Source organism: Pelodiscus sinensis, chromosome 23, assembly GCF_052426305.1.
Source record: "Pelodiscus sinensis isolate ZL-2025 chromosome 23, ASM5242630v1, whole genome shotgun sequence".
NCBI lineage: Eukaryota > Metazoa > Chordata > Testudines > Trionychidae > Pelodiscus > Pelodiscus sinensis.
This window is the reverse complement of record NC_143074.1, coordinates 7,540,900-7,564,884: the sequence shown is the minus strand read 5'-3', so window position 1 is coordinate 7,564,884 and position 23,985 is coordinate 7,540,900. Positions and strand designations below refer to the sequence as shown.

The following is a 23,985-nucleotide window of genomic DNA, read 5'->3' as shown; positions in this document are numbered from 1 at the left end:
CTTCTAAGGTCTCTTCAAGCTCTATGGTTCTATGATTCTATGATTCATTCGTGGCTATACTGCTCTGTATATTATCTACTTACTATACACTATATGTAAGTGCAATATTTATATTCCAATTGATTTACTGTATAATTATACAGTACAAGTCAGAAAGCAAACAATTTTTCAGTGCTAGTGTGGCTGTGACACTTTCATATTTTTATGTCTGATTTTGCAAGCAAATAGTTTTTAAGTGAAATGAAACTTGGCGTTCACAAGACAAATCAGACTCCTGAAAGGAGTAGTCATCTCCTGGGAGTCACTGACCTAGGGTACTCACATGCTTTTCTGCTCTCTCCAAATGCTTCCAGGAATGGAGCCACGTCCCTCCCCATTAGCCCTGATTGGCTCTGCCCCACATCTCAGCCCAGCCTGCAACAGTGCAATCCTCTCTGAGCACACCACTTCCCCTTGCCTTGGCCTCCGGACATCCTGGAAATGCTGAGTCACCTTTTGATTTCTCTCGGGTAAAGGGGACGTCTGCTTCTATTTCACCACAGCTCCTTCACTGACTTCATGGCAGTGACACGACTTGCACGTTCCCCATCCTGTCTGCTGGATTCCCCACACACCGGGACTGCCCTTCTCCTGCACATCCACTGATCAGACTGTCAAACCCGCCCTCGCCAACAGGCAACAAACCAAAAGCAACTAACAAACCTGCCAAGAATGGGATTTCTCCAGGCAAAGTGCTTCCTGCAAATGTTGATGTCCTTCCTGTGAAAGAGACATGTCTCCTTTAGTCCCAGCCCTTACTGCCTTGCCATAGCCTCCTCCCTTCTAGCCCATCAGGGGCCTACTCCCAGAACTATCCTTTAGCATACCCCTCCGGCTCCCTCTCCCCCACCTGCCAGGGACCCCACTGTGGGAAGCCTTCAGGGTTAGAATCGAGTCCTTCCATGATTCCCTGGTCACCCACTATTTTCCTCTCCTGTCCCATTCTTCCAGCCACACAATGCAGCCATCTCCTGGCCAGATACAACACGGCTCTCCCAAACTCCCCACGGCCCAAGCTGGGAGCGAGCAGTCTCCACTGCCCGAAGAGAGAAAGGTCCGAGCTTTCCCAGTAAGGTGTGTATCTAGCTCATGAGCCTAATGTCACACACATCAGGGCAAGCAGACTTACTCAAAGGGAACATCATGCGCCATCTTCTTGCAGTACTGGACAACCTGCACACTGAGCACTGTTGAAGGAAACAGACACCAGACAGACACAGTGAAACAGGGGAGCAATGTCCTCAGCCTGGCAGCCAAGCCCCCCTGCCGCACAGCCTCCCAAATGCACACCAGACTGAGGCGAGTTTCAGCCACATGGCTGAAATCCTGCAGATACTGTTCCAGAGCAGGGAGCCCCTGGGGGGTTAGAGCAGAACTAGTCCCTCATTGCCAGCCAGGACTGAATGGCACTGACTGTTAATAATCCCTTCTATTTCTACAGCAACTTCCATCCCAGCCCCCGGCCCCAATGCACTTTGCAGACAGAGCCTTGCAGTACCTCACAGGGTCGGTATTATTCCTAATCACAGCACAGCGAGGTTAAGTGACTTGTCCTCGGTTAAGTGGCCACACCCTGCACAGAGTCAGCAGCAGAACTAGAGAGAGGACCCCTGAGCCCTGACTCCCAGCCCCCGGCTTTAAGTGCAGCATCCCTTGCAGGGCCTGGACCAGAACCCAGAAGTGCTGGCCCTGAGCGCCCCCACCCCCACGCGCACCGTGCACTACAGAGAGCAGCCTTGAGTTACATCCGCAACCCTGAGTGTGCCCTCTGCTGGGAAGAGCTGGCAAAGGATTTGTCTTCGCCGCGCCCTGCTCTCTCTGCCTGTCTCATCCACACAACAGGGTGTCTTAAGGCAGCTGCTGAAAAGACGGGGACACCGAGACACTGGACACATCAGGCAGACAGAGAGTGAGCCAAGATGAGTTCTAGGAGAGCGTGCAGCATTGGACAGCTGCTTCTGCCTCTACGATTCTGGCTTAGGCTTGGCTCCCTGGAGGGGTAGCTGTCTCTGCGGGGGTGTGAACCCATTCGGACTCGCTGTAAGCTCTCAGTGGCAAACAGGCGGTGCTGGAGCCCACAGGCCCAGTCTCAGATCCATGGGATTGCATGGCTCCCTCTTGTAAAAAGCTGAGCCTGGGGCCTGACAAGCATGAAGGGCGCACACAAAGGGACCTACGGAAAGTCGGAGGGCGAGACGCTGACTCCCAGGTGCCTGCCAGCCCCAATACTCCCCATCCACAATAAGCTCCAGAACAGGTGAGAGCTAATAGGGAAAGCTGCACCTCAGCCTGTGTGTTTGTAACAGGCCCTGCCATGTCCCCAGGATAGGAAATGAGCCTGCCATGCTCCTCAAGTAGCTCACAAGGATGTTGGGAAGGAACCAGAAGAACCAATGGGATACACTGCTGAAATCTGAATTGGCTGTAGATACCTGGTCTGCTCTTCCTTTGTGTGATTCCCAGTTAAGGGCTGGAGGGAGCAGATGCCGTAATCAGAATGACCATGCCTATAAGAAGTATTGGACATGCAAGTGAATGGGGACCAGGAAATATGGATCAGCGTGGATCATGAGTAAAGGGAAAAGTGTATCTAGTCACGATCCGGGCATTTTTTTCTTTATTTTGGTTGTTAAGTTTGAACTTCTCTGTGTGAACCCAGCCTTCCCTCCCCATTCACTATCTGAGGGTATGTCTACACTACAGTGCTAATTCGAACTAACTTATTTCAAATTAGTTAATTCGAAATAAGCTAATTTGAAATAACGCATCTAGACCCAAAAACTAATTCGAATTAGCATTTTGCTAATTCAAAATAGTGCATCCACACTGATTGGACGCTGGGTCACATTTAAGGGCAGCTGAAACTGGTTCCAGCAGGGCATCAGGTCAGTAGTTGCTTTGTGTGGCTGCTGTCTGAGGCTATCTGAGGCTCATGCTTAAAGAAACCCCCCTAGACAGCCGGTTCTCAGCTTTTTCGTTTGCTTGCCTACCTCGCTGAGGTAAAGCGTTACCCTCTCTGCCGTCGGTGGTTCCCATTGGGGATGCCGCCGCAGTTGGCACCATGGAGCCAGAGCTCGCCCTGGGCATTCTGCTCCAGTTTTTGGACTTGCTGCTGCAAGTCTGCCAGCATCATCTGGTTCACATCAGCCCCCTGCCCCTCCCCCTGGCCTCCCTGGGGGCCGTGGAGGAGCCGCAGCAGCACCCGGATGCCAGCGTGCCCCGCCGCATCTGGCGTGTGGACACCAGCAGCGACTGGTGGGACCGCATCGTCCTGGAGCGCTGGGGAGACCAACAGTGGACCCAGAACTTCAGGATGAAGAAGGACACCTTCCTGGAGCTCTGCGAGTGGCTCACCCCTGCTCTGCGGTGCTGGGACACTCGCATGATGCCCGCCATCCCCCTCCAGAAGCATGTGGCCATCGCCCTGTGGAAGCTCTCCACCCCAGACAGCTACCGATCCATCGGGAACCAGTTCAGCGTGGGGAGATCCACCATCAGAGCAGTGCTCATGCAGGTATGACACTCACCGGCCACTGGGCTGGGAGAGCGGGGGGGCTGCCCCAGGGAAAACGGGGGTGGGGGGATGAAAGGCAAAAGTGCCCCGCATGGGAGAGTTCGGTCTGTCCTGGCCGTACTACACGCCGCCTGCGGTGGCCAGGATCGCAACGGGGGTTGCTTCCAGGAGTGGGAGCAGTGCAAGGGAACGAACACTCCCAGCCACCCGGGCACTCCAGTGATTTGCAGTTTGGTGTGCCTCTCTGCAGGTGGTCAAGGCCATCAACAGTGTGCTGCTCCACAGGGTGGTCCGCCTCACCGACCCAGACGTGGTCATCCAGGGGTTCGGCACCCTCGGCTTCCCCAACTGTAGGGGGGCCATCAACGGGATGCACATCCCCATCCGTGCCATGGAACGCCAGGCCTCCCAGTATATCAACCACAAGAGTTACTTCTCCGTCATCCTGCAGGCCGTGTCTGACCACCGGGACCAGTTCACGGACATTAATGTGGGCTGATCCGGCAAGGCACATGACGCCAGGGTGTTCCGGAACTCCTCCGTGTGCCGGAGGCTGCACGCCTGAATCTTCTTCCCCGACCACCACATCAGGGTTGGGGACGGGGACATGCCCATGTGGTGGGGGATGCGGTCTACCCCCTACAGCCCTGGCTAATGAAGCCCTACATGGGACACCTCAACCCCCCCTGGCAGGCCTTCAATGCCAGGCTCACCAGGGCCCCCATTGTGGTGGAGGGGGCCTTCGGACACCTGGAAGCCCGATTCCGATGCCTCCTTACCCGCCTCGACCTCGCCAAGCACAATATCCCTCCTGTGGTGGCAGCATGTCGTGTGCTGCACAATTTGTGTGAGAGGAAGGGGGAGGCTTTCCTGCCAGTCTGGATGGCTGAGGCTAAGCGCATGGCTGGCCACTACGCTCAGCCCCGCAGCGTCGCCATCCGGGAGGCCCAGCGGGGGTCCATCCAGATCTAGGAAGCCCTCTGGGAGAGCTTCCATGTGGATGAGGACTAAACTCTCCCTGCATACCCCACTGGGGCCTTCTTGCACCCTCACCTCCTTCCTCTTTCCCCTCCCTAACCCCCCTTCCTAATGTCAAATAGAGACACCTGTTTTGACAACAAAAATCTCTTTTATTTTACGTAACTGGGTGGGGGGAGGGAGGAATAAGGGTGAGAGAAGGGAGGGGGAAACCTGGGAGGAGGGAGCTGGAAGGGGGAGGAAGGGAAGGGAAAGCTCAGGGTTGGGGTCTTGCTGGCTCTCCCGTCTCGCAGCACTGCGGATGCGGGGGCATTGCGGGGGAGTGGGTGTGGAGGGTCGGGCAGGAGGCACGGGGGGCGAGGCAGAGGAAGTGGGAGGGGGAACAGGGGTAGAAGGAGGAGCAAGAGCTGGGGCAGCCGCAGGGGCTGGAGCAGGAGGAGGCAGGAACCTGTCCACCAGGGTCTGGAGGTGACCTCAGAGGGTATGGCCCTGATTCTCCAGCGCCTCCAAGCTCTGCTGCTGCAACCGCAGGTCCTCCCGGACCCAGTGCTCCTGGGTGCGGAGCTGGTGCCCCAGTAGCTGCAGGTGCCGCTGCTGGTACTCCACCTAGTTGTGGGAGTGCCTGCTGGCCCTGCAGTTCCAGGTGCTGCGGCTGTGCTGAAACAAGAGCAGTGGTCAGTTCTCCCTGGGGACACAGTGGGTGAAACCCACCCCCCTTTGCAAGACAAGGTCGACATGTGGGGAACGGGCCAGGACCCCTGCATGACACCCAGCTGCTGCTCCATGATGGGCAAGGCCCAGGCGCACGGTCCCTGGGCTCCCTCTCCACACACACACCCCCATACACATAAGGGGACCATGATGGCACTCACATGTGGAGTCCTCCCCGGCCTCAGACGACACAGCAGATGTGCTCTGTGGGATGACTCGGGGGGTCCTGGGTCCTGGGCAGGCTCCTGGCTCTCGGTGTCCTCCTCTTCCTCTGTTTCTGCCTCAGGGTCGACCACCACCCGGGGGGCATGGACTGTGTGAGCCCCCAGGATGCTGTCCAGGGCCTCAAAGTGAGGGCAGGCTTCTGGGTCGGCCCCTGGTTGGAAGGCCCTGGAGTAGGCCTGCTACAGGTCCTTTATTTTGTAGCGGACCTGCTCCTGGGTCTGCATGTGGCCTCTGGTGGCCAGGTTGGGAGCCATGCAGCTGTAGACTGCCGCGTATCTGTGCCTAGTGCAGAGATCATGGACATTGGAGGCCTCCCCACCTCTTGTGGCCCCAGGCAGGCTCCTGGGAGCTCCCAGCCTGGTCCTGAGAAGAGGTGGAGGGCTGGGTGGCAGCGGGTGGCTGGCTCATCCTGTGCCAAGTGCAGGGTCTGCTGGCTGGATGCTGGCAGGCTTGCAACTGGCACAGGCACCGTGGGCAGACCGTTCCCTTTTAAGGGCTCCGGGGCTGGGAGTGGGACAGAAGAGTTTTCCTGGTTTGGCTCAGAGTGGCCACCAGGGCAACCTGGGAAGGGCTAGCCTCCAGCTAGTTTGAATTAAGTGGCTACACCGCCCTTAATTCGAACTACTTAATTCGAACTAGGTGTTACTCCTCGTAGAATGAGGTTTACCTAGTTCGAATTAAGCGCTCCGCTATTTGGAATTAAATTTGAAACAGCGGTTTGCATGTATAGCCACTATTAAAGTTAATTCAAACTAATGGCTGTTAGTTTGAATTAACTTTGTAGTGTAGACATACCCTGAGATTTGCCACAGAGATTTTCTCTGTATTTTAAATTTGTTTTACTTAGTTGCTCTGTAACAGGTAACTATCAAGTATGTGTTATCAAGTAGATATTTTGTTTTCTTAATAAAATCACCTTTCTAAGATGATGATTTGATTCTTGTGTCCTGGAAAGGAACAGGGGCTCTGTGTTTATGTGTCTGCCTGCCTAGCCTGAGCAGTCAGCAACCAAAGACGGCAGCTTGGTTTTCTCCCCCCACCCCAAGCTCTTTAGGGTACCTCTGGGGGTGGAATTTAAGTGTTCCCCCTATTTTCTTTTTACAGTAAATCACTTGATGGTGGCAGCTTTTCTCTCTCTCTCTCTCTTCTTCTCTCTCTCTCTCTCAGAGCCTGTGCATCTGTGACACTGGGGAGAATTTGCATACAGAGCCTAGAGAGGCAAGGTAGTCTAGGTTTCTTGTGGGCCCCCATCTACTGCATTTGGAATGCCAGATTGGGGATCAGCCCGGACACCAAGCAACATGTCCTCCACAACAGAACACCCCCCCTCCCCGCCACACACACACACACACACACACACACACACACACGGCAGTTGGCAAGGGGAACTGTGAAACACAGGCAAAGACATCAGGGAAAAGGCCTAGTGGACATGGTCTATGGTCATGGGCCGGGCCTCACTGTTTGCTCGTGGTGGCCAAGAGTCAGTTGCATTTGGATAGAGGGTAGCAAAGACACTAAGGCCATTTCTGGAGGAGGTCGTCTGGAGTGACTGTTACATCAGCTCAGTGGCCTAGCACAGGTGTTCTTCAGCTAATATGCCGAATCTGGAGGAACTGGTGCCCAGATTTACCCACCCAAGGCCTGATTTCCAGGAGAACGGCTGAAGTCCACTGGGAAGGTACCAGGATATCACAGAGGCTACTAAAGTGATGAACACAGAAGGAAAACAAGAACACACCACTGAGACACAGGCTTGAAAGGGAGGGGGGAGTATTGCACCAAAACCCAGAGGCCTTTTGGGGAAAACTTGTCTGAAAGTGCATGTGTGTCACCACCCTGACTCTCATGACATGGGAAATCCACAAGAAAAATACAAATGAAATCCTGGTTCGGTGGAAGTCAATGCGAGTTTTGTCATTGATTTCCGTGAGGAAGCTAGGATTTCACCCTCGACCTTCACTGATCTTACATGTAAAAACATCTACATTTTTGACAACACAGCCAGCCTTCTGTCAAGCAAAATCCCTCCAGGAATCTTTACCAAGCTAGCCGTGTATCGTCTCCAAATGAATCAAGTGAAATATTGATTTTCAGATTTAAAAGCTATTAGTTGACATACTTTTGACTGTAAAACAAAGGATTTTATTTTGACTTTTCTCATAATGCCCCTTGCCAAACATCACAATAGTCATCCAACCACTGTGCACTGCTTTCAAACTTAGGGTCTGATGGTTGCATTTTTAGCAATGATTTTCCAAAGACAAACCTTCTAATTAAAATAGGACTGCCTCACTTTGTGGAACGGGTTCCCAAGCACCAGTCCCCTGGTGGATTCCATTGGCCCACCCACCCATCTAGTAGGGTGACCAGATGTCCCAATTTTTTAGGGACAGACCTCATAGTTGGGGCTTTTACGCCCATTACCACCCCACTCCTGTCCTGATTTTTCACACTTTTATCTAGTCACCCTACCATCCACCCACACACACACACACACACACACACACACACTCCAACCCATCCAGCAGAAAGCTCCTCATAAGTACAGGTCTCCACTGAACAGGGATCATGGCTACTGCACAGTCTAAGCTGCAGTTTTCAGGTGCTCACAATTTTGAAAAAAGTTACAGCTTGGACTAAAATTATCCACATTCTTTCACAGCACAAAAGCAAACATTTTGGGACGAAGGGAGAACACGGTGAAATTCCACCTGATTGTTTTGCAGTAAGTGTGGGAAACAATACAAGAGGTTTTCACATTTAAAAAAACAACACAGAAGCTATTCTTTCCCACCGCTCAGGCAAATACAGTTAAAGTGACTCAATTTTCTAAAAATAGCCTAGATCCAACTACATACATAGTCCTACCCAAGAGCTGCTGTATTACTAGGCACCTGATGATTGCAATGCAAAGGATTACTACCAGGAGTGATGGTTACTACTGGGTGTAGCTCCGCTGTCACTGACTGCAGTAGTAAATGCTAGGAAGTCTTCGCAAGATGGGCTGCTTGGTTTGGAAAAGAACGACTGGCTGAGAAATATGCTGTTGTGGCCGAGCTGCTGTGCAGGTGCAAACTTGACTGCAGGTTGTGCCTCCCTACACCAGAACCACGGATGTTCCCGGACCACAATGCCCAGGAACAGGGAGGTCTGGCCGTGGGGCAGGAGCACGGTGGGGGGGGGGACCAGCAACTCAGTCAGGAGCCCCATGTCGGGGGGGAGGGGAGGGTGGCAAGGCAGAGAGTTCTAGCCGCAGTGGCCAGGGAGCTCGGACCCCAGCGGCAGCCAGGGAACTCTAGCTCTGGCCCTGGCCCCAGCTGTGAAACTCCAGCCCCAGCGGCAGAGGTCTGGCCACAGCCCTGCTCTGGTTCCAGCAGCTGGGAAGCTCTAGCCCCAGCAGCAGCCAGGGAGCTCTGACCCAGCCCTCTGGCCCCGGCAGCAGCTAACTCCCGAGGGGACTGGGGCATGAGTGGGAGCAGGCTGGAGCCCTAGCTTGGGGGCAGTGGGGCAGCATGGGCCATGAAAGGAGGGGACTCCTCTGGTCTGGCAAATCCCCTCATTCAGGACTGGTCAGGTCCTGAGGGTGCCAGACCAAGGAGGTCCAACCTGTAGCTGCACGGCAGGGCCACACTGCTGAGCTCTCTCGTGCTGGGCACCCAGACCGACCCGTGCACGGGGACCCCTGCAGCCACAGGGAGAAGTAGTGGGACTGAATGTTCCGCAGCGTGGATGTGGGCTGCACACTCCAGCCCATGGCCCAGACCCTGGCTAAGCCCTGCCCAGTTCTCCACATAGTCATTCCCATCACACCTCTCCTGTGACCATCCCCGTCACTCACCTCCCTCATCCCTTCTGGCCCTTTGCCACCCTCCTGTCTACTGAAAATGCAAGCTCTTCAGGGCACGGGCTGTCAATCACTATATAGAGCAGTGGGGCTTTGCTCCTGGTGACCACATGCAAATAACAAGCGGGGCAGGGCACGGGGTGTCAGGACTCAGTGTCAGATCAAGCTCTCTTACCCACACTCAGCAGAAGCCTCAGCACTCTCCACAGCTTCCTGAGAAAGACGAAGATGAATCTGCACTGCAATTTGGAGCACACCAGCCCCTCAAGGTTCATATCGGCAGCTCCTACCTTCCCTGCCTGCAAAGGCACAAAGAAAACCAACAGAGAAGACCCATCAATTCATCGCTCAAAAAAATTGGTGAAGCGTGACATTAGACTTTGCACTCAGCGGTTGGCAGGGATACTTCTCAAGGAAACATGGGACAGCTGCCTGCGCGCCCTGGCCATGCTGGCCCGGCATTCCAGGTAATGGGTGTGTCTAGCTCCGCTGGCCTCTGGGACACACCTTACTCGGCTTTATCCCCTGCTGCAATCCCCAAGGAAATGGAAGAAAGGCTGGGCCGAAAGACTCATCCTCCTCCCTTTTGCTTTGTGCTGTTCCACACATGATAGGGAAAGGGAAGGCAGATTGGGAGGGGACGTTGCTTTTAAGAGCTACCCTAAAATGCCACAGTGGAAGAGAAAGTCACCAACAAGCATTATCTAAACCCCGCCAACGGCTGAATTTTTCTCTCTGTTGCCCTAAAGTTAGCTCCTCCGACAATAATACTAATTCCATCCAAAGCGCAGAGAGCATGGCGCCTCGGCCTGTAAAGCAACGCAGCCCAGTGAGCAATCCCGGCAAGCCGCAGTTTGCAGGTTCAGGCCTCGGAGCTTGACTGACAGCCTTAATTATACAGGGACAGCGAAGCGGCTCAGGCAGACACGCACGCGCTCGGGTTGGTAAAGCAGGGATAATGCACTCCCTCTCTTTGAGGGACCGCGCAGGAAGGAAGAGCGCTGCTTCCCCATCTGACGCCGATCACCTAATTAGCCCCGCTGAGCAGGTGATACAAACTCAAGCGCAGCAGGAGAAGGCGGCCTCTATCCATCCCCCCCGCGGCGACTGGAACGGGGCCTCACGAGGCTGATTATCTGAGGTAAAACCAGTTCTTCCCACGCTGCCCAGTGGCCAACCAAAAGACTCTTCAATTGTCGCACCTGCCGCTCTCCCAGGCCACAATGGGGGCACTAGCCACCTTTTCTGGTGGCAACCTTAGGAGCGAGGACACAGGTGCACCTCCTCCCCGGGGAGCCTGGGGCGCTCCCTGCAGTAGGGGAGTTCTGACTCTCAGCCTCTTGCACTTCTCCTGCCAATGGGGCTTCAGTCTGGCCCAGGTGCAGAGGGGTGTGTGCTCTGGAAGGCGTCGAGCTAACAGTTTCAGGGAAGGAATGTTACATGCCTCCTTGCCTGGAGCCTGCACAGTATTGCAGCAGGGGGATGGGCAAGCAGCCCCCACTAATTGATCTGAGTTGTGCCTCTTGGCTTCAGCTAAGATTGCTCTGAACGCCATGAAGATGGAGCATCTGTTTCGTTATTGCTCAGTCACGGATCAACGTTGCTCATTTAAACAAACAAAGGAGAATTAAGGGGGCGGAGGGGAATCAACCCGCCAAACAGGGTTTTCCCTTCTTCTGTAACATCCCCAAGGGCTGCAGACCAGACCGGTTGTCACTGACCTCAAATGAGGCTCCTGATGACACCTGACCAGTGCCAGCACCTGCATGGGTTTGCTGAGAAGCTCCCAGGTCTCTCAATGTGGCACAGACTGGACTCGTCTCCATCTCCCGCGCCTGCAGCCTTCTGCAAGATGAAGCAGAAGGAGGAGTAGCGGAATCGTACCTCTCTGTCTCGACAGCAAGCAGGCATAAGGCTGAGTAAGGAGGAGCCTTTGGCCCTTCACCTTCTCACTCCACCACAGCCACCTCTCAGAGCAGCCTCTGTCCCTCAGGTCTAGCTACAACAGAGCCCTGACTCTCCTCACGCCAGAACTGTCTCAGGCACTCCGATCCTGCAGGCCAGGCGCCTCCTTGCTGGGATCCAGATATCGCTATGATCTATAGCTTGTGTGCAAAGAGCCTTTGTGCTAGGAGAGCTGGGTCCTTTAGTTCAAGCAGCAGAGACTCGAGCTTCTCAAGACACATCCCAGGTTCAACGCCCTCCAAGGAAGTTAAGTTGCACAATGCACCATGAGACTCGCTAGATCAGGGGCTCCTCCTGAAAATACTCCTGGTGCTCAGCCAGTGATGGGGAGGGAAGGGGAAGCTGGTGAGATTCAGAGTTGGTGGAAATATCTTTCAACCGTCTTGTATCTTGCATGTGCAGTAGTTTCCTGGTTCCAGGATCTCAGAGTAGCTAGTCAGGCTGGAAGAGAATATTAGCGCAGAAGAGGAAAATGATACCTAGAGGGACAACAGGACTCAGACTCTGCCAAGATGGGATTAACTGTCCGGCTCAACATGGATGGTGTATGCCCCAAGCTTTCTGTACAGGGTGCATCTACACTGCAGCTGGGAGGTGAAATTCCCTGCTCATGCAGCTGTACGGGTAACAAGTGAAAATCACCAAGGCATCTGCAGTGGTGGGATGAGCTGCTGCTTGAGCATAAACCCACCCAAACCATAGGTACTCAGGCAGCCAGCCTGGCCATGCACCTGCACCACTGACTGTATCATAGCAAGGGCGTCTGTCCCCCCGCGATGCGGATTGTGGTTACCAGGCGTCCAGTTTTGAACCAGACAGTCCGTTATTTGAGCTTTCTGTCCGGGAAACAAATTGAGAAAATACCGGACATATATATGTCCAGTATTTTCTAATTAAGTAAGTTTTATTATTATTATGAGTATCAGTATTGCGTACTGCCTGGCTGGTAGACACGCTCACGCTGCATGAGCATGTCTACCAGCCAGGTAGTAAGTAGCTACACAGTGGAGGGAGAGCGGGGGGCGACGGAATCCCCGGGGCCGGACTCGCCTGTGCGTCCTGCCGGGACCGTGTGTGGGACTGGCAGCACCCCAGGATCTGCGTGCACCTGGGTCACCCCTGCTCCCCGCCAGCCAATATGTAGGGTGGGCGATGGTACTGCCTCCCAGTCACGCAAGTGACCGATCATCTTCCATCAGCCATGGCCACGTTGCCGTGGGCAACCCGCACCCGCCTGTCCAGTTCCCATCCACGTGCTGTGAGAAGAACCCAGCGGGGGAGAGGGGCTGACCCAGGGGAAGGGTCTGGAAACCCCAGCTGTTCTCTCCCCCAGAGAGTGACCTGGACCACAAAGCCAGCACTCTCTGTACCGGCCTGGTGAGTAGGATTACCAGATGGGTTTTAAAAAAATACCAGATACGTGTGATCTCAGAATGGGGGGATGGGACTGGCCGGGAGGGGAGTGGGGCTGACCGGGGGAGATCGGAGGGCGGCGGGAGGAGGGGGAAAATGGGACCAGCTGGCGGGAAGCAGGGCTGGCCGAGAGGGGGTTGGCGGGAATGGGGCTGGTGGGGGGAACTGGACAGGCGGGTGGGGGTTGCCCACGGCAACGTGGCCATGGCTGATGGAAGATGATCGGTCACTTGCGTGACTGGGAGGCAGTACCATCGCCCACCCTACATATTCCCCACTGATTATTAATAGTCGCAGGACAGCTCCAGCCCTGGATCAGGGCCTCCCGGTGTTAGGTGCTGTACAACCCAGGACAAAGACCGTCCCTTCCCCAAGAGATTTACAATCGAAGTCTCTGCTAGCTGGGATGCTTTGCACCCAAAGTGATTCCTCGCTCTTCTGTGCTGCAGGCAGCTCCTGACAGGATTCAGGACTAGCTGTTTTCATCTCCGTCAAGCCAAAGCCCCTCTCTTTCCTCCTCCCCACGCTGACCAGTTTTGCTGCCATTTTGGTTTGGGGAGACCTTTCCAGCAATGCCGTGCCCCGAGCAGAACACACCATTCCCCAGTCTCAGCAGAAAGGGGCCAGTGAATCACAGCCTCAGAGAAGGACTAACTCAGCCGTGCCTCTGTGGCTCAAAGCCTTATTGAGCTCTCTAGCAATGCGGTCCGGCAGTAGACTCAATGCTCAGTCCCACACCCGGTGACTTCAACACATCTATGGTTCCCCAGCACGTAGAGGTCAGACAGGTCAAGAAGTCTGTCCTCGCTTCAGAGCAACTGAGCTCCATAGCTCTCAAGAACCTATGTGTTCAGCAGAGGCTGCTTCCTAGTAGTTAGCAAAACAATTTAAAAAAAAATCAAGCAAGCTACCGCTGCCTGGGGAAAAGCCTGTCCCTTTCTCCATCGCTCCACCAGCAGGTGCTAGGCCCAGGTTTATTTTCATAGAGGCTTTTTCATTTTTGTTTGTTTCCTCTCTGTTAATTAAAGTATTTGTTGCCACAGCAGGAAATGTAAACTGTACAGCAGCCAACTTATATATATATATATTTTTAAAAGGGAGAAATAATTTAGCAAAGCAATTATCTTCACACACACACCGAAGGCACCTCCTACCCTCACCCCAGAAACCACCGCAACCCAGAACAAAAGAACTGTCCCTTTAAGAAAAAAAAAACTTTAAAAATTCCATGCATATGGATAGAGGATCAGATTCTGCAGAGCTCAGTTGTTCCCACCTAGGCCTCAAAAAAGTGGCCCATTTCCCCAAGAGTCTGGTGATTGGTTAGTGCCCAGGAAAGCTGGGCAATGTTGGGGGTGGGGGGTGAGGGGAGAAACACTTTTTTGGCAAACAATGCAGATTGGGTGGCCCACCCTGAATATTTTGCAAATTCACGTCGATTTTGCCAAATTATTCATGGAGGGGAAAACATTCCAAAAAGGCAGTTGAAATGTTTTGGATTGTTGTTTCCCTTTTTGTTTTGCTACTTCCTTCAATTTTATTTTAAAAAATTCAAAAGGCTCCCAGTGCCGGAATGCAGCTGTCACCCCATTTCCCCCCCATCCCACAGGCCTTGAGTGGCTCACCCATGGCAGCGCCTGGCAAGTCTCTGTGCCAATCCCAGCACACTGAGGGCTACAGCCCACAACTGTCAGCCCTTATTTTTGAGTATTTTCTTTCTTCCCTGCCTGCAGCTGCCACTAGGCAGCAGCACTCCCTATGTATTAAAGCTGGGCAAATGATTTAAAGTATGTACCTACACAGTCACTGTTCCTATGTAGCTGAACATATTATAAGGCTGCACTTATCCTCAGAACACCATCACAAGATAGGGCAGGGCTGCTATCCCCATCTCACCGAAGGGGCACTGAGGCACACAGTGACTTGCCCAAGGCCACACACAAGGTCCGTGGCAGAGCAGAGATCTAGACCTAGCTCTCTCAAATCCCAGGCTCATGCCCTAATCCCTGGACCAGCCTTCCTTTTATGAAACAGAAATCAGAGCTCCTGCCTTCTCCTCCTCCCTGTGCTACTCACCTGAGCTAATCTGGGTGAGTCACCAGCCTGATCTGTGCCTTGGTTTCCCCATCAGTGAAATGGCCATAACAATGATGTTCTGCCTACCCTAACAAATGGCCAGAACCTTACTTTGAGATCCCCTGGGATGAGGTGCTATTCTGATCCACTGCCAGCCCCAGAAAGCTGCAATGCCTGAAGTTGCATGCTGCTCTTCGCTGTTATGCTGCAGAAACGGTGAAAAAAATCGTGATAGTTTTCTAACAGTAACTGAGTAGGTGGTGCACACTGCGATTTTCTTAACCCACCTCTTGCACCCTGGCAAGAATAAGCTAGTCAATGGTAACACACATCCAGCCTGACTCCACTCCTCCAACCTCCGTATCTCCACCCCAACCTTATCTCGCTCCAAACTAATAGAAAAATCAACTTCTCAAAAGATTGTCCCTCGCATTTCAGCACAGCAGGACAAGCAGAAAACAAATTAAAACCATTACAATAACCATCAGAACCATCCACTGCTGGGGCGGAGAGAAGGGGGGGGAACAAAACATATCAGCATCACTTTGGTTTAAAAAAAATCTATTTATATTAAAATAAACAAGCACAAAAGAAGAAAGAGAAAAATCAATCAACTGTATTTAATAGCAAACAGATCTTCCTCTCAGAGCCGCATGCAAGAGGCGGAACAGAGCTGGGGAAAAGGGCACCTAATAATGCACCAATTCTCTGCCTCCACCTCTCTACAGGCAAAGTTACACTGCAGTCAGGAGTGAGGCTGCAACACATGTACACATATCTGAGCCGGTTTATACCTAGCTTAGTTATCACTAAGTTAACTTTCTGTTGCAGTTCCAAACCTGTTTCCTCTCTCAGGTTATGTCTACACTACGAGTTTTTTCAGCAAAAAATATGCTAATAAGGGACTCATATGCATGAATTGCAATCTCATTTGCATATTTTCTGCCTATCTGTTTTTGCATTAGAGGTTCTTGTACAAAAGCAAGCAGTGTGAATGTGTTCTTTTTGTGCAAAAATCCCTTTTTCCACAAGATCAGTGTGCCTCCTTTTTTGGGGCATAAGGATCTTGCGGAAAAAGAGGGTTTTGCGCAAAAAGAACACATTCACACTGCTTGTTTTTGCACAAAAACCCCTAGCACAAAAAATGGATTGGCAGAAAATATGCAAATGAGTCCCTCGTTAGCATATTTTTTGCTGAGAAAACTTGTAGTGTAGACACAGCTGCAGAGGAGAGAGAACGGACCTGTCTCCAACTACCAACCCCTGTGAGAAGCTGCTGGGGACCCACTGCTGCGCCTGTCCACCCACACACTGTCAGTGAAAAGAGTCTCCTCTCGCCTGACACTAACATCCACACCGGCTCAGCCTGTAAAAACAAGTCTGGCACAACTTGGCGCACGTGGCATGGACACACACACACCCACCCCATCAGCGAAAATATTCCTCCACCTCTAGTATGAACCCGCTATGCCTGTGAAAAGAAGCCAGGTGCAACTGGGCACGGCTGCACTGATGCATCCACATTGGGGTTGCCAGGTGTCTGGTTTTTTACTGGATTTTTTGGTCAAAAAGGGGAACTGGCAGAGCCCAGTACATCAGAAGTCCAGTTACCTGAGTAACTCTCTGTAATCAGCTTCTGTTCCACCACCAAGAGGGCATGAAATGCAGAGGCTGCTGGAACTGTAGGAGCATCAGGAGCTGCCCTGCACCCACCAGTCCCCAGGGGGAGGGACCCTGAAGTGTACAACCTATGAGGAGCCCAGCTGGTGGCTGCTCTCACTGCCGGAGCCCTTCTCAGCCTCCTTTGTCCCCTTCCTCTCTCCCCCATCCTGCTCCAGTCACCCCTCCATCTTCAGAGCACGGCTCTCCCTCAAACATCCTGCCTCAGTGGCCCCTTCAGCCCAGAGCCCGGCTCTCCCTCAAACATCCTGCCTCAGTGGCCCCTTCAGCCCAGAGCTCGGCTCTCCCTCAAACATCCTGCCTCAGTGGCCCCTGCAGCCCAGAGCCCGGCTCTCCCTCAAACATCCTGCCTCAGTGGCCCCTTCAGCCCAGAGCTCGGCTCTCCCTCAAACATCCTGCCTCAGTGGCCCCTGCAGCCCAGAGCCCGGCTCTCCCTCAAACATCCTGCCTCAGTGGCCCCTTCAGCCCAGAGCTCGGCTCTCCCTCAAACATCCTGCCTCAGTGGCCCCTGCAGCCCAGAGCCCGGCTCTCCCTCAAACATCCTGCCTCAGTGGCCCCTTCAGCCCAGAGCTCGGCTCTCCCTCAAACATCCTGCCTCAGTGGCCCCTGCACCCCAGAGCACGGCTCTCCCTCAAACATCCTGCCTCAGTGGCCCCTGCACCCCAGAGCCCGGCTCTCCAATTGGAATGCCGGCCACCCTAACCCCCCACCTCGCTGTGAAAATCCGCCCTGCGCAGCGCGCCCCAATGCAGAGCAGGACGGGCAGTGTGAAGGGCCCCGGCTCTGTCGTCACTGCGCTAGCAACTCATCTGCCTCCAGTTCCAGGCCACCCTCAGCTCTGTGCCCCTCGCTCCCTCCCCTCCCCAGGAACCTCAGCCCGAGCTGCCGCAACCTCCCCGCCTACCAAGGGTTAAGAAGCTTGATCCTGCCAGACAAAGGGGGGCAGCGGTACCCAGGCATTTGAGTGGCCATGCAGTGCCATCGTGTGGCCATAGCGCACAGCACCGCAAGCTTCCCAACCCGCTTCAGGCTGAGAGGAGTGAAGGAGCCAAGAAGGAATCAGCCAGGGGTAGGGCCTTGCTGGTCCCAAAGGAGCACAGGGCTTCCCTGCTCCCACCAGGCACTCCTGGCCAGTCCCTCCCCTGAGGAGACCAGGGCAGCCCAGAGAGGCCTACGCCTGGGCCCTCAGGTCTCAGCTGACACTGCTCAATGTGGACCAGAGAGTCCTGGCTGCCTCCTGCGCTGGGGATTTGTCATCTCTATGGTCACCATGCGGCAGGGGACTGGCCAGCATGTCCTTGCACAGCATGGCACAGCCTGGTGACCCTGCTTTGAAAGGAGGCAGCTGCTAATCATACAGCTGCTGAGTGTCCTTGAGACAGCCCAGAGAGTGCCCAGGAGCGCAGCCCTGGGGATCTTCTAACAGAAAACCACAGGGGTCAGCTTAGGGATTGCGGGTGCTTCAGCAAAGGTTTGGTGAAGCCTCTTTGTTGTAGGAAGTGGACCAGACACCTTCCCATTTTAACATCCTGCCCAGCAGTCCCACCCCCCTCCCCCAGCTCCTGCGGTGGATGGACAGAAAGGCATTTCTACCATGTGATTCAGCCTCTGCTTCTTGCCCCTGCTGAAATGAGTCATGGGAAACCACAGCCCACACACCCGTCCTCCCAAACTTTACTGAATCCCAGAGACTCCACTTCGAAGAAAGGTCAGGAGCCAGATCAGGCTACCTGACCGGGTGGGAAATTCCACTCCATTACAGTGGGCTGACTGGTGTTGCTTGCATTGGTCCAAGGCCTGGTAGCCTTGGGAACCAGCAGACCAGCAGATCCATTCATGCTTTTCCCAAACCAGCTGAGGTTTGTACTAAGACCTGGTCTGTGACCCACAAACCCTCCCATACAGCCCCCAGCTGACAATTCGCTCATGCTATCACTCCATCACTGCCTCACCTAAGGAATTCATTGCTGCAAGGCTGCAACGCATTCCCGCCTCTGCTGCACGTTTATCCTTTTACTGTGGGCATTGCAAGTCTTTCAGCTGCTGTGTGGGTGACTATGAAACTATGCGCAGAGCTGCACAAGGCAGAGGGAGTGGCCGAGACAGGCCAGGCTCACCATTGGCAAAGGTGGCTCTCACACCCAACTGAGCTAGTGCAAGGGGAGAGCGATGCACTTGGGGAACTGGCCCTGACAAACAGGATTCAAACCGCCCAACGGGCTCTTTTCCCTGCAATGAGCTGAATCAATCACGCGATCTAACATGGAGACACAGGATGGCTCATGGAAGACAGACATGAAATGGATCATCCAGATGAGATGAGGGCAGCACCATCCTGCTTTGGCCAAGATAGTGCATTTGGGCAAGGGGCTACCTACAGAGCACAAGGATACAGTTTTCCATAGATGCACTTGGCAGAGTGAGCTCTTCATAGGCAATCCAGGGAGGGTCTCTCTTCCTGAAAGTGACTGGTCCTTTAAAAACATTCAGGGACCTTGAGGCTTTGCACGGAGTGAGAGTGCATGGTGGGCTGCACCAGGATTCCCTTCTCTTAGCCACCTGCTCACTGGAGCCAAACTCCACCCAAGCTCAGATGTATAGAGAATACAGAGATCCTGCAAAGACGCCCAAATCTTTCCTCCTGCTCAGCAAAAAGGTGACCCCAAAACCAGACTCCCCCGTGAAAGAAATCAAGAAGCAGAAACCCGGGGGGCTCAAAATTCCCTCCAAGTTTTGCCCTCATTTTGGATTGGAAAGTTTGTTGCGATGGAAATTTCCCACCCAGCCCTTCTCTCATCTTAATAAGCCCTGACGTAGCACTGGCAGCTCTGCGACTGGTGTCAGCAGGAGACGAGCCATGGAGTTAAGCGAGTCTCCTGTGTTAATAATGGTCCCTGGGAGAAAGTGCTCATTAACAAGGCTAACAAGTGCCATCGCGGGGGCCTTGACAGCACCACGGGTGACAGCTGCAAAAGTGCCCTGATGAGTGATGGCAGCCGCCACTTGCGCTCCCAGCACGGCCCCTCTGCCAGCCCAGCAGGGTTAGAGAGAAGGGCTGCCCAGGGCAGCGCTGGGAGCGAGGAGGAGAAACGCCCCTGCTCCAGGAGGAATGAATGTCCTCTCAAAGCACCACTCATGGCAGACAATGCTCAATGCCATTCCCCAGCTCTCTGCATCCCCCTTTCCCATCCCCCCTCTGGGCCTGCCTTCAAATAACTCTCCCCCAGCCTGCAAGTGGGGACAGCAAAGGAGCAAATTTCCCATTGCATTAGCACACAACAGCCTTCCCCTGGAGCTACCACACCTGGGTCCTCCATTAACCCACCCACTGCACTACCAGGGGCCTAACCCTAACTAAGCTTGGTGCTCTCTGGGGGTGGCCGTGGGGGGCTTGGAGGCAGATTTCTGGGAGTAAATGTCAGTAAATGTCGATTTCACTCTAGACACCCAAACCCAGGAAAATACGTTTCCATCTATAGTAATCCAAACGTACAGCTAGGCAAAGTCAGAGGCGGTTTGGATCTCACTGGAGTTTGATATAAGGAGCTTTACGTTGTGCGTTGTGACATGGGACGCTGACAGTTTGGGTTTAGATGATAAAGCCCTTTAACTTCTTAAATCTCAGCTGTCATTAACTAATTACCGCCTGAGCCCTGCATCTCCTCGCAACTGTGAGAATTTCAACAGCTGAAAACAGAAAAATATAAGACTTACACCCCACCGTTCTGTGCAACTGTGAAAACTTAAAAATCACTCAAATGCTTATAGATAAGCATTGATATTATCCATTGAGATGATCCAGATAAAACTTGAATTCTGCCAAGTCCAGTTTTCCTCCCGGGGAAGTGGGTCCTGAGACACCCCAAACCTTCTCCGTGTCCCCCAGATTTGAGGGAAGGACAGATAGGGCCAACATCCGTCCAAAGGGAGTTTGTTTTGACACTATTGACATGGTCTGTTGACCTGGGACATTAGCCAGAGGTAGGGACGGGGGGGGGGGACCTTCAGGGTAGAGGAAAAACTGCACATTAAGGGACACGGGAGTAACCGTGGCTCATGGGAGGGCTCTCTCTATATAGAAAGACCACTGCACAAAGGCTCTGCTCTGTTGTCTTTGACCTCTGTGCAGGGCTGGTGACATGGTTCCCTCTCCAGAAGCTAATGGCTCCTCCTCCACTTCCCGGGCCATATCTCTGGATTAATGGTGCCCCTGGCCTGGCTGTGTGACTCTGCCATCTGGCAGCACTGACAGGAAGCTTGGCCTAGAGGTTAGAGCTCATGGCCGGAACTAGGGATGAATATTTAAGTGAGGTTAACTGGTGGTTCAGGTTAACTGGTGGAGGCTGGAGCAGCTCCCCTGCTGCTGCGGGCAAGGGGCTGCTCCAGGCCCCCAAGGGGCCCACCGCAGGTAGGGCCTGCTCTGACCAGACAGCCCAGCAGTGGGTGGAGGGGAGGGCGGTACAGACAGGCTGGAGAGACTGCACACACACCTCCCCCCCACCTGCCAGTTAACCAATTAAACAGGATTTTACATCCATAGCTGGAAACCAGGAGACCTTGTCTGTGATCCCAGCTCTGCCACTGACCTGCCTGCTCTTGGGCAAGTTGCTGTAACCATTCTGTGCCTCAGTTTCTCCACCTGTAAGTGAGGCTACCAGTACAACCCCTTTGCATTCCCCGGATGGCTAGGGAAGGGTTGGGACTGAGTGGGTTTCTCAGGCCTGCGCCGTGCAGGAGGTCAGACTAGATCATCATAAGGATCCCCCGTTCCCCAACTCAAAATCCACAATCCACTCTAGCTACAGCTGCTCATCTTGGCCCCCACACCACATTGTGCCTCCCCCACTCCTGTTCCGCCCTTCTCAGACAGCACCAGCCAGTGCCAAGCACTGTGGCCAGCCTGCCCACTCCGGGGCCTTTTACACCCATTTTGCAGCCAAGGATAAAATGCTCTCGCCTGGCACTTCTGGCTGGGGAGCATTTTCCTCCCACCTGGCACGATGTCGATGGCTCCAGGAGAGGAGACGGGCCTGGCCCAGGCAACGGTGGGGCCTGTGAAGTATTAATGGCTGGCAGAACATACAGCAGCAGAACAAGGCCCAAAGGCAACTAATCAGGCAGCTGCTGTTGCACATGGACCCCGCCTGGCCATGCCAAGCATTGCACATGCAAGGCAGAGCCTTTCTCCAGGATCTGACCAGCTAAACACGGAGCAGGCAATGTCCGTTCCAAAGGGCAGGGCCCGTCTGCCTGCCCCGTGAGTGCCACACGCCCTGCAGAACATACCTGTGCTGTGCAGGGGAGGCTACAGTCCCTGGTGCAGCTCCAAGCCACTTTGAAATAAACCCAGCCACCAGCAGCTGCTCTGCAAGCTGCGTGCTAGTGCCAGGAGCTCAACAGGCTGGGCCAAGGGTGCTGCTAAACTTGGGATGGATGGTGCCATCTGCTGGTTTGCTAGCATCATTGCCTCACTAGGACAGACACAAGGCCTAGATCAGGGCTACTCAGCTTTGGAAGCCCCAGGAGCCACAGTGATACTCACAGCACATGCCGAGGGCCACAACTTAAGTGTGGCTGCATGTACATGCAAATATTTATGCAAATATATGCAAATAGCTTCTTTCACACTGACGGGCATGAATACAAAGATTAATGCAAGACAACACAACACTTAGGCCCCATTTAAGTCAGTTCTGCTGCTATTAATAAAATGCAACATTTACCCCATTTTCATCCATATGACAGCACTTTTAATAAGCAATGACAGTCCAGGGATCTAACTACTAAAACGCATATCAACAGAAGACCATTATATTGACTCGCCGTTGTGGAGCGTGTTCCCAGTGGAGACCATGTTCAAAGAATCCCACCTGCGGGCCATGCTGAGCCCTGCACAAACCCAAACCGCCCCGTGGGCTGCAAACAAACAGGCCACATGTGGCCCACGGGCTGCGTATTGAGTAGCCCTGGCCTAGAATCTGACCCGGGAGGCATTAATTTGCTGCATGAAGAGCCAGAAGCAGGGCTATACAAGGGTAGTTCTGAGGTGTCCTACCCAAGCAGAGGCATAGTCCTGCCTCTTCTCAATCTTTACAACGTACTTATTATTCTAATTTAGTTCCTTGAAGGCTGTAATACTTTGGTCTAATTGTGGTTGTCAGGTCTGGTGTAGAAATGGCTAGATGGTATTTAGAAGCCGGTGACACACCGGAGGTCCAACAGATGATCAGGACTTAAGTCCTATGACTCCTGAAATCAATCTGGCCTGGGGTGAAAAGGGAGAAGATGATGCATGATCCCTTTAATCCTGACCCTTTCTGCTGAGATTGCAACTGGTATGTGTATGGCAAGAGGTCTCCGCCGGGGTAGCATTGTTTGCTCTCAGGGCACCTATCATAACCCAAGTCACCTGCCAGACCAAGTTCATGCCTTTCCTGCACACTAGTCACAAAGGGTCATTCACTCAAGACGTATTTGGGAAAATATTTAAGCAGGTGCTTAACTTCAAATCCCAGTGGAACTTAAGCATTTTATTTAGGTGCTCTCCTGATCTGGGGCCTCAAACCATCCTCCCACCCATTTCTTCGTCCCCCTCCCACTGTCTATTCACTTACCCTAGTCTTCGCCTGAATATGATATCATTTCACCAGGAGGCAGGGGAGCAATCTTCCTGCAGTCCTGAAGCTTAAGATAGCACAATCCAATATCATCCCTATAGAAACTGCTGGCTTTCTAATTACTTGCTTATGTATCTGGAAAATGTGCTGATCAATTGCACAGAGGGAGCAGGCCGCTTTGTGAACTCGCTCATGGTGGGCAAAAGCAGCAGGACTGCCCATGCCACTAAACATCTGGTGGTCTCCAAGGGGGGAAGGTACATTCCACTGCCTCGGCTCACAGGCAGAGGGAAACAATGCTTTGGGTACAGGTAAGCAGGCCGAATCTCATTCAAGTCCTTTAACCCAGGAACAATGTGGTGTTTTGCCCTTTAAAAATCTTGGGTATGAACCAAGGATCCAAAACTAATAGGAAAATTAGCTGGGTGGCTCCAAAACTAGGAAACCAGCTTTTGGTTTGTCTCATCCTTGTACCATCACAACCCGGAGCAAAGCAGACATGGAATTTGTGCCGTAGAACAATTTCAATGTTTTTTTAAAGACAGTCCACTATATCAACATGGGCAGCTACAAAGCATGAGACACACTGCTGAGGACTCCAAAATGACTTGAATTCCTACAGGTCTTCATGCCTTAAACAGTAGTGATAAGAATTCTGTGACTGGGCTGGACCGGACTGCGTAACCAAATAATATACAATAATTGTGAACTGATTCTAACACTGTGGGCCTCAAAGACTGATTCGGGTGTTTATCTCTTCTAGACTAGAAGTTGGTCCCTATTTCAGCCACAGGGGTACCTACATGAATGCAGATCTCTTGTGCAGACGAGCAAAGCCACTATTTATACTGACCCTCTCAAAACCAGATTAAGTCACACCGGTGCAAATTGCAACCTATATCGATTTATCCCATCTACAT

The 23,985-nt window shown here is 53.1% G+C and overlaps 1 protein-coding gene across 2 annotated transcripts in view; it reads right to left on the bottom strand.

Annotated features, from left to right (window-relative positions):
- LOC102449364 (CMP-N-acetylneuraminate-beta-galactosamide-alpha-2,3-sialyltransferase 4-like) overlaps nucleotides 1-21,862 on the bottom strand; it is a 32,132-nt gene extending 10,270 nt beyond the window's left edge. Inside the window, exons 1-4 of one of the 2 annotated variants that reach the window (XM_025183612.3) lie at nucleotides 21,735-21,862; nucleotides 9,490-9,613; nucleotides 1,169-1,226; nucleotides 703-759 (exon numbers count right to left, since the gene is read on the bottom strand). In XM_025183612.3, coding sequence (XP_025039397.3) covers nucleotides 703-759; nucleotides 1,169-1,226; nucleotides 9,490-9,589 — 215 coding nt within the window. In that variant the 5' untranslated portion in view covers nucleotides 9,590-9,613; nucleotides 21,735-21,862. 2 annotated transcript variants of the gene reach the window in all.
- Between the last annotated feature and the right edge of the window lie 2,123 nt (nucleotides 21,863-23,985).